Here is a 13,433-nt window from a genome sequence, read left to right as displayed (position 1 = left end):
TTGGCCGTGTTGATTTCCAATGGAGGCAAAGTGCTGTAAACTCCACATTGAGATGGTATGACCCAATCCATCTGCACTGGTGACTTACAACAAAGTGGTATCCATTTTATCAATCCTGTACAAATGGCAGGCCAAGTAAAACTTCAGTGCGAGAGTTGGCGATGATATCAATTATAGAACATCATATTCCGATGTTCAAATGGATTGGACAGGAACTGCCAAGCTCATTTCCATGCGGACAAAACATTGATTAGAACCACTTTGTTCAAAACCATGTAAACCATCAAAAAGGCAATTAAGCAATTAATTGAGTTCATGACATCACCCCGCTGTGATGCCACGAATTTAAAGTGGGAAAGGTTCACGGCAACAAGGCAACAGAGGCATTGCGCAAGGCTTTGGGTGCGCGGCTATCTAATAGGGGTAGAGTGCTGATGTATGGCACGCCTCATGACAACACATTACAATCGCCTTTCCCTAATAAAGGAAAGCCCTTGGCTCGAGCTGCGGGTCGGTGGCTAGAAGGGGAGAAGCGGCGGATGCACTGAACAAGCCGATTAGTGGGAACAATGTGGGGCGTTTTCTTACATCACACAGTTTGAGCCGAGGCCCAAAAAGGTCCAAAGCAATCGAGAGGCCGGAAACAAACAGTGCCGATACATCACGTTGTGACGCACGTAAACACACCGTGGTATTTTTATTAACTTTATTTTGATTATTAGTTTTTCTCGCTACGTGACTTTACCGAAAGAACCATGGAATATGAATTCCTGCAGTCACGAAAGTTTTAAGCCAAAATGTAAACACACCGTCAACATAAGCAAAAAGGGTTATGAAAAGCAGGGGATAGAAAGATGGGGAATGGGCTCGCTTGCCCCATTTGAGCAAGGTTTTCAGAGCTTGGGCAAACAGCGGATCGGGAGGTAACTCTAAAGTCGGGCATTGCGAGCGTGTTCTGTGCTCACCTCGTAGGTCTTCTGGCTCTTCCAGGATGGTAGAAAGGCATTCCTCTTTATCTCTTCTGTCTGCAGGCACACAGACAGACATCCCCCGCCGTTTAGTCTTCACGGACTGCCTGCTGTTAGAGAAATGACCATTAATGCTGCTGTGATACGCCAGGACGTGGCGAGGCCCGCTAGCATAAGTGCAGTCTTCATTTTTTTTCTGTTGAACCAATTTCATTCCGATTGTGTTATCGGTGAGCAGGCTGTGAGACTTGAGAACGCAATTTTAATCACAGGTGGCCAAGACCTCAATTTAAATCCAGGACTTTAGTGGTGCCATGCTCAGCCCCCTGACCTCTGAGCCACCTGGCAATCGCAGCAGTCACTTTGTCAATGTACTATTTGTTAAAATTATTTCAGCAAAAAAAACCCGGAAACATTTGTAATAAAAAACAATTCAGAAAAAAAAACTCTTTGAAAAACGACTAAGTACAATTAAGAATCGATATTAAACAATGAACCTTATTATTAAATATATGTATTGCAGTAAATCTGAAACTTGCAAGCGAAGAACAGACCGCGACGTGATATTCATTGCATTAATTCGTGTGCAGTTTGTAAGGGTGCGGTGACACACACCCATTTCATTTTAAAGTGATAATCCCTTGTCCATCACGACGTCCTTTTTACTTTGATGTCTCAACAGCGTTACGGAGATCGCGTGACGTGAGGGTTCTGCCTTTGTAGTGAGGGTTGTGAGATTGACACCGAGGAGGGGGGAGGAGGCACCTCGGCCCCCCCATGTGGAGTGACGTCACCCACTAATTATTATTAATGGGGGGGGTGTCCATTTTGAGGACGTCACCTTATAATGATTATTAATGAGGGGGGCTGGTCGACGTGGAGTGACGTCACGAGCATTGCACACAGACATTCTTGGCTCATTATAGTAGGTAGTAGTAATGGGGGGGGGGTGTCCATTTGGGGGATGTCACCTGCTCATGATTATTAAAAAGGGGGGCTGTTCGATGTGGAGTGACGTCACTTGCGCATGATTATTACTCTATATTGAGTGACGTCACCCACCACTCATGATTATTAATAGGGAGGGGTGGGGGGGGGTGTCCATTTGGAGGACGTCATCTGGTCATGAATATTAATGAGGGGGGCCGGTCGATGTGGAGTGACGTCACGAGCGTTAAGGACAGACATTCCTGGTTGATTATAGTCGGTATATAGCGCTACACACACACACAAATATAATTGTCTGTCCAGTGTAGATGTTGACCACTTGGTACTAACCGAAGAGGATGCACTGGCCAAAGGTTACGTTAAAATAATAGTTATCACCGTTACATAAGCAAGCTACAGAGCCACAACATTTTAAACCGGTAAGTAAAATGTAGAACAAGTGTTTTTTTTTTATTTTCATTCTCGTGAGCCCTTGACTGCTCGCGAAGTGACTTTCTGAAGACAACGACGGAACACAGGGCAGCAGTCTTAAACACATTCCTGCGGAGGGAGCTGGTAGGCACGTTGGGTTGCTCGGTCAATGGCCAGGGTCAACGGCGGCGTGGTGTATTCCGCAAATATGCCCGACTGTGAGGGTGGGCACAAGCCGGCGTGAGTAGGTTAAACGTTGAGTTTTATAAGGACACCACGGGGTGACCAGCCCCTCCCCACCCAGCCCCACCCCCCCAGCCCCACCCAGCCCCTCCCCAACCCTCCCCACCCAGCCTCTCCCCACCCTCGCCTCCCCACCCAGCCACACCCACCCTCCCCACCCAGCCCCTACCCACCCTCCTCACCCAGCCCCTACCCACCCAGCCCCTCCCCAACCCTCCCCACCCAGCCCCTCCCCACCCTCGCCTCCCCACCCAGCCCCACCCACCCTCCCCACCCAGCCCCTACCCACCCAGCCCCTCCCTCCCCACCCAGCCCCTCCCTGCACGACGGACGGACACAATAATCCTCTGTTGGCTGGTGTAACCAGGAGGTTCCTATCAGTATGAGACAGATGTCCAAAAAAAAAACCCATTCACAGGACGAAGACCAGCGGATTAATTATCACACAGGCTGGAAGACCTCGTTATTATCATTTTAGAGAAACTGCCTTCGACAACCTGGGAAAATTAAGCAAAATGATTGAGTTCATGACACGTCCGGCAGCGAGCATGCACGATAGAGCTGGGAGAGAAAATAAAATGTCAAGAAACAGTTGGACGATTTCAAAATGTCTTTCAATATCACCCTCAACATGACCGATGCCTTCATGTCAATTTATTACAGCTCAAAAAGAATGCAGCACAATTGCACCTGCATTCCTACGCAGAATTTGATTGTCGCATGGGCATGTGACACACATAAAACGAAGTACTTCATATGCACTTGTGCTGAATTTAAAAGTAACCGGCCAGGTCAATTAGCGGCAGAGTGAGTGGCTTGCAAGCAGAAGGCTGCGAGTTCAAATCCTTGGGTGGTGGGTTAACTGAGCCCATCAGTCTTCTGGGGGCCAATAAAATGAGTAGCACTGTCTGGGGACGTTATGAATGTGGAATTCATACCACTGGCTCAGGGCTGTAATCAGCAGGAGATGAGTATCACCCAAATGCTGATTTGAACATATAATTACTTAAAATGTGAAGTTTTCGTGACTGCAGGGATCAATACTCTTTGGTTCTTTCGGTAAAGTCACGTAGGTAGAAAATATAAAATAAAATAAATCAGGACGTATCGATTGCAACACAAGCAATCATCATCAGGTGTGAAAACTACAGCAAGAAATGTTATACCTATGTGAATTTACCGAAAGAACCAAGGAGTATGTGACTTTGTTGTTAATGTCACATTACTTTGTAACGCCGATGGGAACTATGCATACTCTGTGGGCTCTTTTGTGAAAGTCAGCGGGTTAACGGAGCAGACATAACTAACCGGTGCTGTGTCCTTTCTCTCAAAGCACACGGTACCCCCCGCGCGATCCTTCATCGAGAGTGACGTTGCCCAGCCACGTTAAATATTTGATCACTTTCCCCTTTCATTCCACATGCTATGCAGCTCTGTGGCAATTTCCTTCGAGGACAGCTTCCAGTTCTTCAATTATATGGGCTCATATAAAACATTTAGGACCCGACACACGATGTATTGTGCATATTCTACTAATGCATACGTTTTTAAACAAATACACATTTGAGCATGTGTTGTATGTGTGCGTGTGTGTAACCCTTATTTAATCAGAAGATGAAATAAACCCATTGAGACACTTGGGAACAGCATTGCCTCTTGTAAAAAAGGAACCTGGGTTACATCAATAACAAATAATTGCATTTAATCATCTTGGATAATTAAGCTCCGTTTATATTCACATTGTGAACATAAATTGGATTGTCATTTCGATTTAAAGCTTTCGTGACTGCTGGGATTCATCTTCTTGGTTCTTTCGGTAAAGTCACGCAGAAGGGTAATAATAAAATAATATAATGAAACATAATAAAATAATTCTCACGACGTTGCGGCCACAACGCAAGCAGCCGTCCTCAGGTGAAGAACAGGTCTGTCGGAAAGACAGCGTCAGACCTGTTCTTCACCTGAGGACGGCTGCTTGCGTTGTGGCCGAAACGTCGTGAGAATTATTTTATTATGTTTTATTTGTATTATTTTATTATTTCCCTTCTACGTGACTTTACCGAAAGAACCAAGAAGATGGATTGTCATTGACTAGAGAAAATGTGAGTTGCAATGGTGGACATAGATGTATAGCTTTAGGGACATTTGGTTTATGTTAAAGGGGAGAAGCGGAACGCAGTGGTTGGCACACCACACTATGAACCTGGTGACCCGTGTTCTACTTCCAGTCACAGCTCACATCAGTGGCGTCCTAAGCCATCATGGGCGAACCCTTCACCAATCCGCACTGACCGGCGTGGTGAAGTATGGCCCGCACCTCCGATTATTACGGTTGGCTACGTACGGTGCGAAAGAAGTTCAACATACATACAAAACCCCCATGACTGAAAGTGTGGATAGATAAAGGACTCCACAACTCTGTTCTATTGGTCTTTTGCGTGCTCTCAAATCGAAGTCAATTGAGTTCATTGGCTTTTGTTTTGTACAATGCCAGCTTAAAACTGCGTGTGAAAGTTTGATTCAACTCTGTAAAACTTGCCCAATAAGGCAGCACCCCTATTGGCACAACTGTTGAGTGTGTGTGAATCAGTGGCCTCTCACATGTATGGTATTCATACAGTGGGCCTATCCAACATAATACTTGTTTAAAGGTCTTAAAACGAAGCCAGTTGGGCCGCAACAAACAACACAGACAGCGTAAAACAGTTGTAGTCACCGTTCAAGTAATTAATCTCGACCAACTAACACATTCTAACTAATATTGCACCACGGTGGTGAGATGTTAACTCCCTCGCCTAGTATACAGGTCGTCGTGGGTTTGATCCCGACCCTGACGCCTGCTGTATATTTTGAGTTTGCATGTTCTCCTCTTTGCAGATGCCTTGTCACCTGCTAGGCAACAAGGCATCTGCAAATAGTACAGAAAGTAGGTTAACAAAGGCCACCAGTAGAGTCTGCGTGTTCTTTAAATGGTGTGTGTGTGGAATTTCTGTAGATGCTGCACTTAAATGAACTCCCAGTTGCAATAAAAACTGAGAAGAGGCCCTACCAAGAAATAATCTTGAAGCTCACAGACACTTAACTGGATAGATGATTAATGAAATACACATTATGCTCATTAAAGCCAAGATTATTAAACTAAAAAGTTTTAGATAAAAACGATGACACATTAAATGTTGTATTGATAATAATTAAATTCATCTGTTTTAAGATTAAACTTTACACATTAACAACATTTTAATTGATTTAAGTTCAAAATCATCGTGGTCAATGAGGCCAAAATTTGAAGGATAAAGATAAAAAACTTTAAATGGCGATATATTTAATAACTAAAAATCCAACAGAAGTGAAATTTCCATCGACGCATCCAAAGATCCTGAGACCAAATTTGATAAATGTTTTAAATAAAAATTTCACTCATCCCACGGACTCATTAATGACAACCAGTCATCACTGTATCGTATTCATGTAGTCACAGATAATATTGTTGCATGGGATTTCTTTCTTTAAATAAAAGACAGACAGACAGACAGACAGACGGACGGAGAGAGCCAGTCGATCCAGGGAAGCAGAATAAGCGATGCTGGGCAGGGCGGTGCGAGACATCACGATGCCTTTCACACGGTCGCCACGCCTCATCGGGACGGGGCGCATAAAGGGTCAACTTCATTCTGCGTCCATCACTCCAAATTCGGCACCGCCGTGACACTGCACATCCCGTGCATCTGGAGCTGTCCGCATCCTCCCCCTCTCGTATCGCCGTCGCTTTCTCCCTCCCAGGTGCTGCCGCCCGCATGAATGCCGCCGTTCATGGTCATTTATTCACGACTCGGTGAGACGATTGCAATATCAATTCAATAATTTTGTTCTTCATACCAAGTGAGAGAAGGCCATATAGGCTGATCTTTTGAAGGGTGAGAACAAGGCTAATTAAACGTTGTATGTCGGTTTGTTGAACGTGTGTGTGCACAGGTATTAACTTGTTCGGTAAAGTTAATGTATTACCGGGCAAGGAGCTAGTGGCGAGACATGGTCCTATTGCAAATAAGATGTGAAAAAAATGCAGTATACTGGATTTCTTTGTGCTAAACACTTAGTGATAATTTACAGCCCTTTGTTAATCCACTGCTGGACGAAGGCCTCCTGACACGGTGCCTGGCAGGCGCGTGCATCTGTGTGAACATAATTGACCACGCTGGGTCAGTGTGGTTGGTGAAAGGGCGCCCAGAATCGCTTGAAATATCACCGGGTTCATAGTTCAGTATGCTCACCATGGCGACACCACTTCCCACGTATTTTCTACGACGACGACTAAATGTGCACCAAATGTCATAGACACCGAATTGATGACGTAAATACGTTGAGTTTTCCCGTTGCCGGGAATTATCAACATCATTCTGCGGTGCCTAATTTCACGGGTAACGATGATGCTCCATCACGACCATCGCCATCCCTCATTTCACACTGGATGATGACAATGAAATAATGATGATCACGATGATGCCGATGCAGACAGTGAAGACGGGCGCGTTGCCAAGGCTTCTGCAATGTTGTGTTGGGGTATTTACAGCTCGTCAACAAACAATGCGGCTCAAGACAAAGTGCGAGGCGCACAAGACCGACCGATGGATGGATGAACAACCCAGGCCCTGCTGCTACTGCCACTGTGCACACAAGGCGAGGGCTCTGGTGGGACAAACAAAGCACTCGGCCAGTGGAAAATCCCCACCCTGCGGGCATGCGCCTCGAGATTGAACGCGTGCTTCAAACGAAATCGATGCAATTTCACGACGCATTTCCAGCGCCCGTTTTCTCCACTCCACATTCCGTGCTCGCGTCCATTCGCGGCCGATCAAAGCCACCGGCGGCGAGGACGCCTCCCCGACTCGTGAAAGTCTCCGCCTGTTATTGGCACGGACTCGGACGCACCCCGGGCTCGCTAGCGCTGAAAAAGCGCGCCACGGGGGGGGGGGGGGGGGGGGGGGGGGCGTGGGGGGGGGGGGGGGGGGCGTGGGGGGGCGGTAGATGGTGGAGGAATCGACGGCTCCAGGGCTGTGCGTCGGACCACGACGGGACGAAGAGCGAGCCGGCGCTTTCATTAAAAGGCAACAAAACGTTAAGACGACGACTCGCCCCACAGGGAGTCGCTCATGGAGACAGAGCACAGAGCGCCGGGCAAACAGTGTGAGTTGTATAGAACGGCGAAATAACCGATTGAAAGAAGATGCGCCTCTGCGTGCAACGGAGACCCGGGAGAATACGGCGATATAATTTGCCGTACTTTTCCATAACGTGCATCGGATTCTACGTGGATGGATGGGCGGCGCACTGCTTAGCGAGCTGCGCGAAGAACCCGGTGAACAAAGATTGATTCCCGGACACGGATCAAACATCAGTGGCAAGCTATATCACAACCGATTCTGCACTGACCATCGTGGTGAAGTAAAAAAATACCCATGGTGACCGACATGGTGTGAAGAGGCCTTCATCCATTGGCGGATTAAGATTGTATTTATTTATTTAAATCAGCTGTGATATATATTCTTGGTTCTTTCGGTAAAGTCACGTAGAAGGGACTTTACCGAAAGAACCAAGAATATGAATCCCTGCAGTCACGAAAGCTTTAAATCAAAAAGCTGTGATATACTTTATTTGTTATTCATATTCCTATCCAGAAAATTCCGCAGGAGGGTCACGCTTGGGATGGTCGTCCAATTTCTTCTTTTAAGACAGGTTGAAATCACCACCACCATCAGTAGCAAACACTACTTAGTTTGTGAAATACACATCCTGCATTTCGTGTGTATGCATGCTACCGTCACTTAATGGCGAATGACGGGTGGTATTGGGTATTGGTATATGAACCTTATGGCGGGACCCCGGGGTCCCGAATAAACGGAAGTCAAAAAGCTTTATTTATTTATTTATTGCTACTCCGTCCCACCGCGCACAAACGCCGCGACCTGCCTGGTGCGGATCATTCTGTTGTCGTGTCCAAGCGCAGCAGCGAGGACGAATGCGCAGAAGAAACAAAACTTTGAAACTTTGATTAGCGCATTGTGTACAGCTCGTCGAGAGGAACTAATTGCCGTATCGTTCGCCTTCAACAGCAATAAAATGACGTTGCAATGCAGTTTATGCGAGAGTCGGGGGCTTATGGGACCGAGGTCCTCCCATAAGGTTCAAGTAACGAGCAGCTTTGGGCAGTGACCTTATATCAGACCAGAGAAAGATGAAAGGCAGTTCACAATCCATAAGTAAAATCTTCAGTCTTGCTTTGATTAGCGCTGAATTATGGCAATTAGCTTGAAACCCTATGTTTTTTGTCATAGGACAGTCTTTTTTAAAATGTGGAAGTTAAGCATGGACAACCTTGTCCTCTGAGCATCTGGATAAATTGTGCTTCCTTCCCACATTTGTCTCGTCGCATAAACCCATCAGGTGCATGGCCTTCTGGGAGGTCACCCGAGCAGCAGCATTGGTTGAATAAAAGCACACCCTGGACTGGTGTCCACATTCAGCGTCTCATCAGCAGCGTCGGGTTTGCTTGAACCAATGCTGGCAAACTGCCCGATGTTTGCCGGGCAAGGACCCTTTCTGTGAAAAATGGGTCAGCGTTTGACGCGACACTATAATATGCAACACAAAATAATTATTTAAGCATCATTTGGTGAGAAAGCCAACGACAAAATGATTAACGCCCACTTGTCATATTTGTTGCTCCGCATTAACAAAAAATTCAAGTATTTTTTTACAATACTCATCAGCCGCACGGCCTTTTGGAAGTCCATCTCATCAACATCTCGTGGTCAGCAACCAAGGGGAAGACCTTCATTCAGGTGGTTACTACGCTAGGGTGATAAAGAACGTCGTTCTTCGGCTGTCAAGAACAACATTTCAAGCCGTAGTCAGGTTACTGGGTTGTATAATGGCATCGCTGTAATTGGCGTTATAACCACGCGATCTAACGAAACACTCATTCAGGAAGCTAATGATGACGAGACTAACAGCTGACCTTGGAGGTCAGGTGTCTCCTGTACTGCAGGTTGAGGGGCCAAGCGGTGGCTCTGTGCGGTGGCAAAGACAACGGCTCTCCAATGACCTCTTGTTTTTGACAAATACAGCATCCATGTATGTTTATACATTGGTGTTAAAGTCAAGCTATATCTATGTAATTTGTTCGTGTTTCTGTAGCTTAGTTTCGTCATGTGTGCTTTGATCAACCTGGAGATAATCTTCCGGAGCCGATTTGCGCTGCAGGGAATTGTTGGTCAGATATTTCCGATTCCTCGTGTGATACAGTATATTTGTTTTTGTTCCGATTGCTTTCTTTTGTAGAGGTGATACGCGCTGGGATTAGGGATCGTATGCCAGCGCGTAATGATTGGCTGTGTAGGTGGTGACGCGCGCTGACGGTGGAGGATCAGGGGTCAGCGCGGGGTCGTGGTTTACGGGGTACTGATTGGCTGTGGGCCCGTGACGCGCTGAGAGGGAGTGATCGGGTGGCAGCGCGGTGTGATTGGTAGAGGAGTGTTAACACGCGCTGGGAAAACGGATCGTAGAGAGAGTGCGTCGTGATTGGTTCACTAGGGAACGATGGCTCACGTCGACGTCCGAATCAGCTCCGTCTCTCGTGAGCAGGGGCTATAAAAGGGGATGCACACAGGCGTAAGGGCAGTAGGTAACCAGCGAAGAATGAAGACGGGGATGAAGACCTAGGGCCCTGCGGTACCTAGTCCCGCTGTCCTAACGGGACCGGGACTCTGTGTAACCCAGAGGCGAGTGTAGTGTGTGTAGCCATAGGCATAGAGTCTACACGAGCCGAATGTATTGTGTGTAGCCAGAGGCATAGGGTCTACACGAGTCAAGTGTATTGTGTGTAGCCAGAGGCATAGGGTCTACACGAGTCAAGTGTATTGTGTGTAGCCAGAGGCATAGGGTCTACACGAGTCAAGTGTATTGGGTGTAGTCAGAACCAGAGTCTACACGAGTTAAGTGGAGTGTGTAGTCGGAAGAAAGGAGACCACACGTTGTATTGTGAACGTAAAGATTTAATAAAAGTGTGTTACCCGTCAAGAAGTTCCTGCCGTCAATTCCAATACTTCACTTTCATCGCTCTATTTTGTTAAGTTTGCCCTGCTTTTGTCATTCTGGTGCGCGACGTGACGCTTGGAAATGAGAGTCCTGCCCTTTTGCGTTCTATTAAAATGTATATTATGTTATCTTGCCAGGTATGGCTCACTGAGCTATGTAGCTCTTTTTCAGAAGCGACCTGGCCACAAATGATAACTCAACCAAGCAGTTCATTGTGCGAAAATTTCTAGCAGTCAAACACTCTAAACGGATGTTTCTAAATGTGGAGGGAAAGACCGGAGGACCCGGAGAAAAACCCACACGACCACGGGGAGAACACGCAAACTCCAAAAATACAGGCGTCAGGGTCAGCATCAAACCCACGACCTCCTGTGTACCAGGTGAAGTAGTTAACACCTGAACCTCGTGTAGAGGAGTAGAGGAGAGTGGTGGCGTTGTGTGCGCTGTCCGGTGCGATGACATCACGGGACGTGGGGTCGCACGTGCTGGGCAGTGCACGTGACGTCACGCCTCCTAGGGTATTTAAGGGATACCCTGTGACGTAAGCGGGGTCACTGTAGGAACGGGGATAGTAAACAGGGTGAAGAGGGAACCAGGGATAGTGAGAGGGATCGAATAGGGAGTCTGGGGAGAAGCCGGTGGTAGCCGTAGAGGTGCTTCTCTCTCCGCTCGGTGGAGTCGGCAGAGTCCACGATCCGACACGAGAGAGAGAGAGACCGGAGCTAGCCGGCAGGGACCCGCACTCAGAGTAGGACCCCTAGCCCCTGGGAGTTGTGCACCCTGCTGTGTAGTATTGATAAGTGTTAATAAACCCTGGCGGAAGCCCCTAACTTACCTCCGTCTACGAGTACGTCCGTCGGAACTACTCAACACTTGTACACTGCTGCCCACGTCGGCAGCAGTCCACTCCAAACGCTCGTCGGGCCAATGAAACGGCTGCGTTAAACCAGCGTGCGCGCAGTACGCATTCATGGGCTGGAGTGTGCCACTCTGCGTGCCCCATCCGCTATCGCTCCGCGTGCAGCTTAACGGCCACGTGAACTAAATGCAGGCGATTTCGAACGCTACCAATTGAAGACGCTATCACTCACACGCCCGTTACATGTTCACCAGCCTGGTGTTGCGTGGAGATTCGTGGCAGACTTTGATTTTTAAAATGCCTCTAAATGACTGTGTTGTTGTGGGTAATTGCCTTTGAAGCCTTGCCGTGTGGAATTATTTCCTAATGAGCTAAGACAGCTGGGCACTTAGACAATTGCAGGATGTGAGTTTTGCAATGATTGTGCACACTTTGAATGCAATGTGTTTACTATTATTCAGTTCAATGACCCTTTATTTAAGCATGCGAGAGCTCATTGCCGATTCATTATCCATTATAAGGAAAGCCAGGGAAATGTTAATGAAATAGTAAATGTCTATTCAAGTAGCTAACAGGTTGCTTGAAAACTAACATATACTAAGCCTATACTCAGTCATTGCAAAGGTGATGAAAAAAATGACAATGATATCCAGCATATGCTGATCTGTGCAATCAATATAATGATAATGAATACAAGCGATGATGATGATGATGAATAAAAGCAACGAGTGATGATGATAAGAACCACACCGGGACACTCACATTAGAATGCTCGACAGTATTTCACAAGATCAGCCATGAGGCACTGTGATATCAACCACCCCAGCATTAAATGCCCTCACAGTCTGACTCTCCTCATTGTCAAACAATTCCGCAAATATTAGCACTCACCTTTTATTCAAAGCAGTGAAACGGCTGCAATTTTGACACTCGGGACCCGCACCTTTGCACAGCCTCACCCCAGCGTGGAGCCGAGCGAGCCCACACGGGGTTAAAGCAGACAGCCGGTGGCAGGTCAGCCGTACCGGCTCTGTGGTGAATTTTAATGAGAACCTATTATTCAGTGAAGCGCATAGGACACGGCAGACGCGAGCGCTCCCAATGACCCGGGACGGCTCATCGCTCGCCCGCATTGTGGGAGCTTCCATCGAGAAGTCCACGAGCGTTTGACTACCGTGATCAGGACCCATGGGTGGAACGGCAGCAGGAGACCCCAGGATTCAAACCCAGGACCGCAGCTCGGTGCAATGGCGTGGGCATTGCCATGCTTAAACACACACAAAGCTCCAAAGGCTTGACGGATCTCAGTGACGCTGGCTCAGAGCTCCCGCGTGAGCTTAACATGAGGGCCCCGAGAGATTCCCAGCCATCAGGGGCTTAAACCCAACATCTCAGCGATGTTGGGTTTGTGCTCTGGCATGGGCATCAAGTGCGACCTGGCAAAGCCTGGGAAACCCACGCGAACACACACACACACACAGCCCCAGGGCATGAACCCCACAATCTACACAGTGCTGTGCAAACCGCCACTACGACGACGTATTGTAAACCTTTCTTCTGATCAATGCGCGATCACTACTTGAGCTAATTAAACCATGCATTACCTGCACCGTGTGTAAATGGCCAGATAGCACTGGAGAATGGGAACAGGTGGCACCCACTCGTTTGGATAAGTGATCGCACCTCATTGTAATTATTCAAGTGGGTAATATGCCCACCGTTTGGGCAGACGTGCTCAAAGGAATATGCAACCGTAAACAACAATTAATTTCATCTTGGAGATACTTAAAGAGGCTGGCCCAAGTATAAAACTGTGTTATTGAATCAGGCACGTCATACCATTATCGTGATGGCACCGCATTGAAATGGCGTCAAGATCACGAGAGTGTCATAATGACACACATGAAAAA

The 13,433-nt window shown here is 47.3% G+C and overlaps 1 protein-coding gene across 1 annotated transcript in view; it reads right to left on the bottom strand.

The window, feature by feature from the left end:
* The window catches only part of LOC133349518 (sarcolemmal membrane-associated protein-like), a 217,781-nt gene that overhangs the window by 111,800 nt on the left and 92,548 nt on the right, over window positions 1–13,433 (bottom strand). Inside the window, 1 exon segment of the mRNA XM_061563044.1 lies at window positions 966–1,025. Within this exon segment, the coding sequence (XP_061419028.1) occupies window positions 966–1,025 (60 nt within the window).

The sequence above is a fragment of the Lethenteron reissneri genome, chromosome 30 (assembly GCF_015708825.2).
Source record: "Lethenteron reissneri isolate LAM-NWPU_2019-01 chromosome 30, ASM1570882v1, whole genome shotgun sequence".
Lineage (NCBI taxonomy): Eukaryota > Metazoa > Chordata > Hyperoartia > Petromyzontiformes > Petromyzontidae > Lethenteron > Lethenteron reissneri.
The sequence above is the reverse complement of the archived record's forward strand: the minus strand, read 5'-3'. Positions and strand labels throughout refer to the sequence as shown.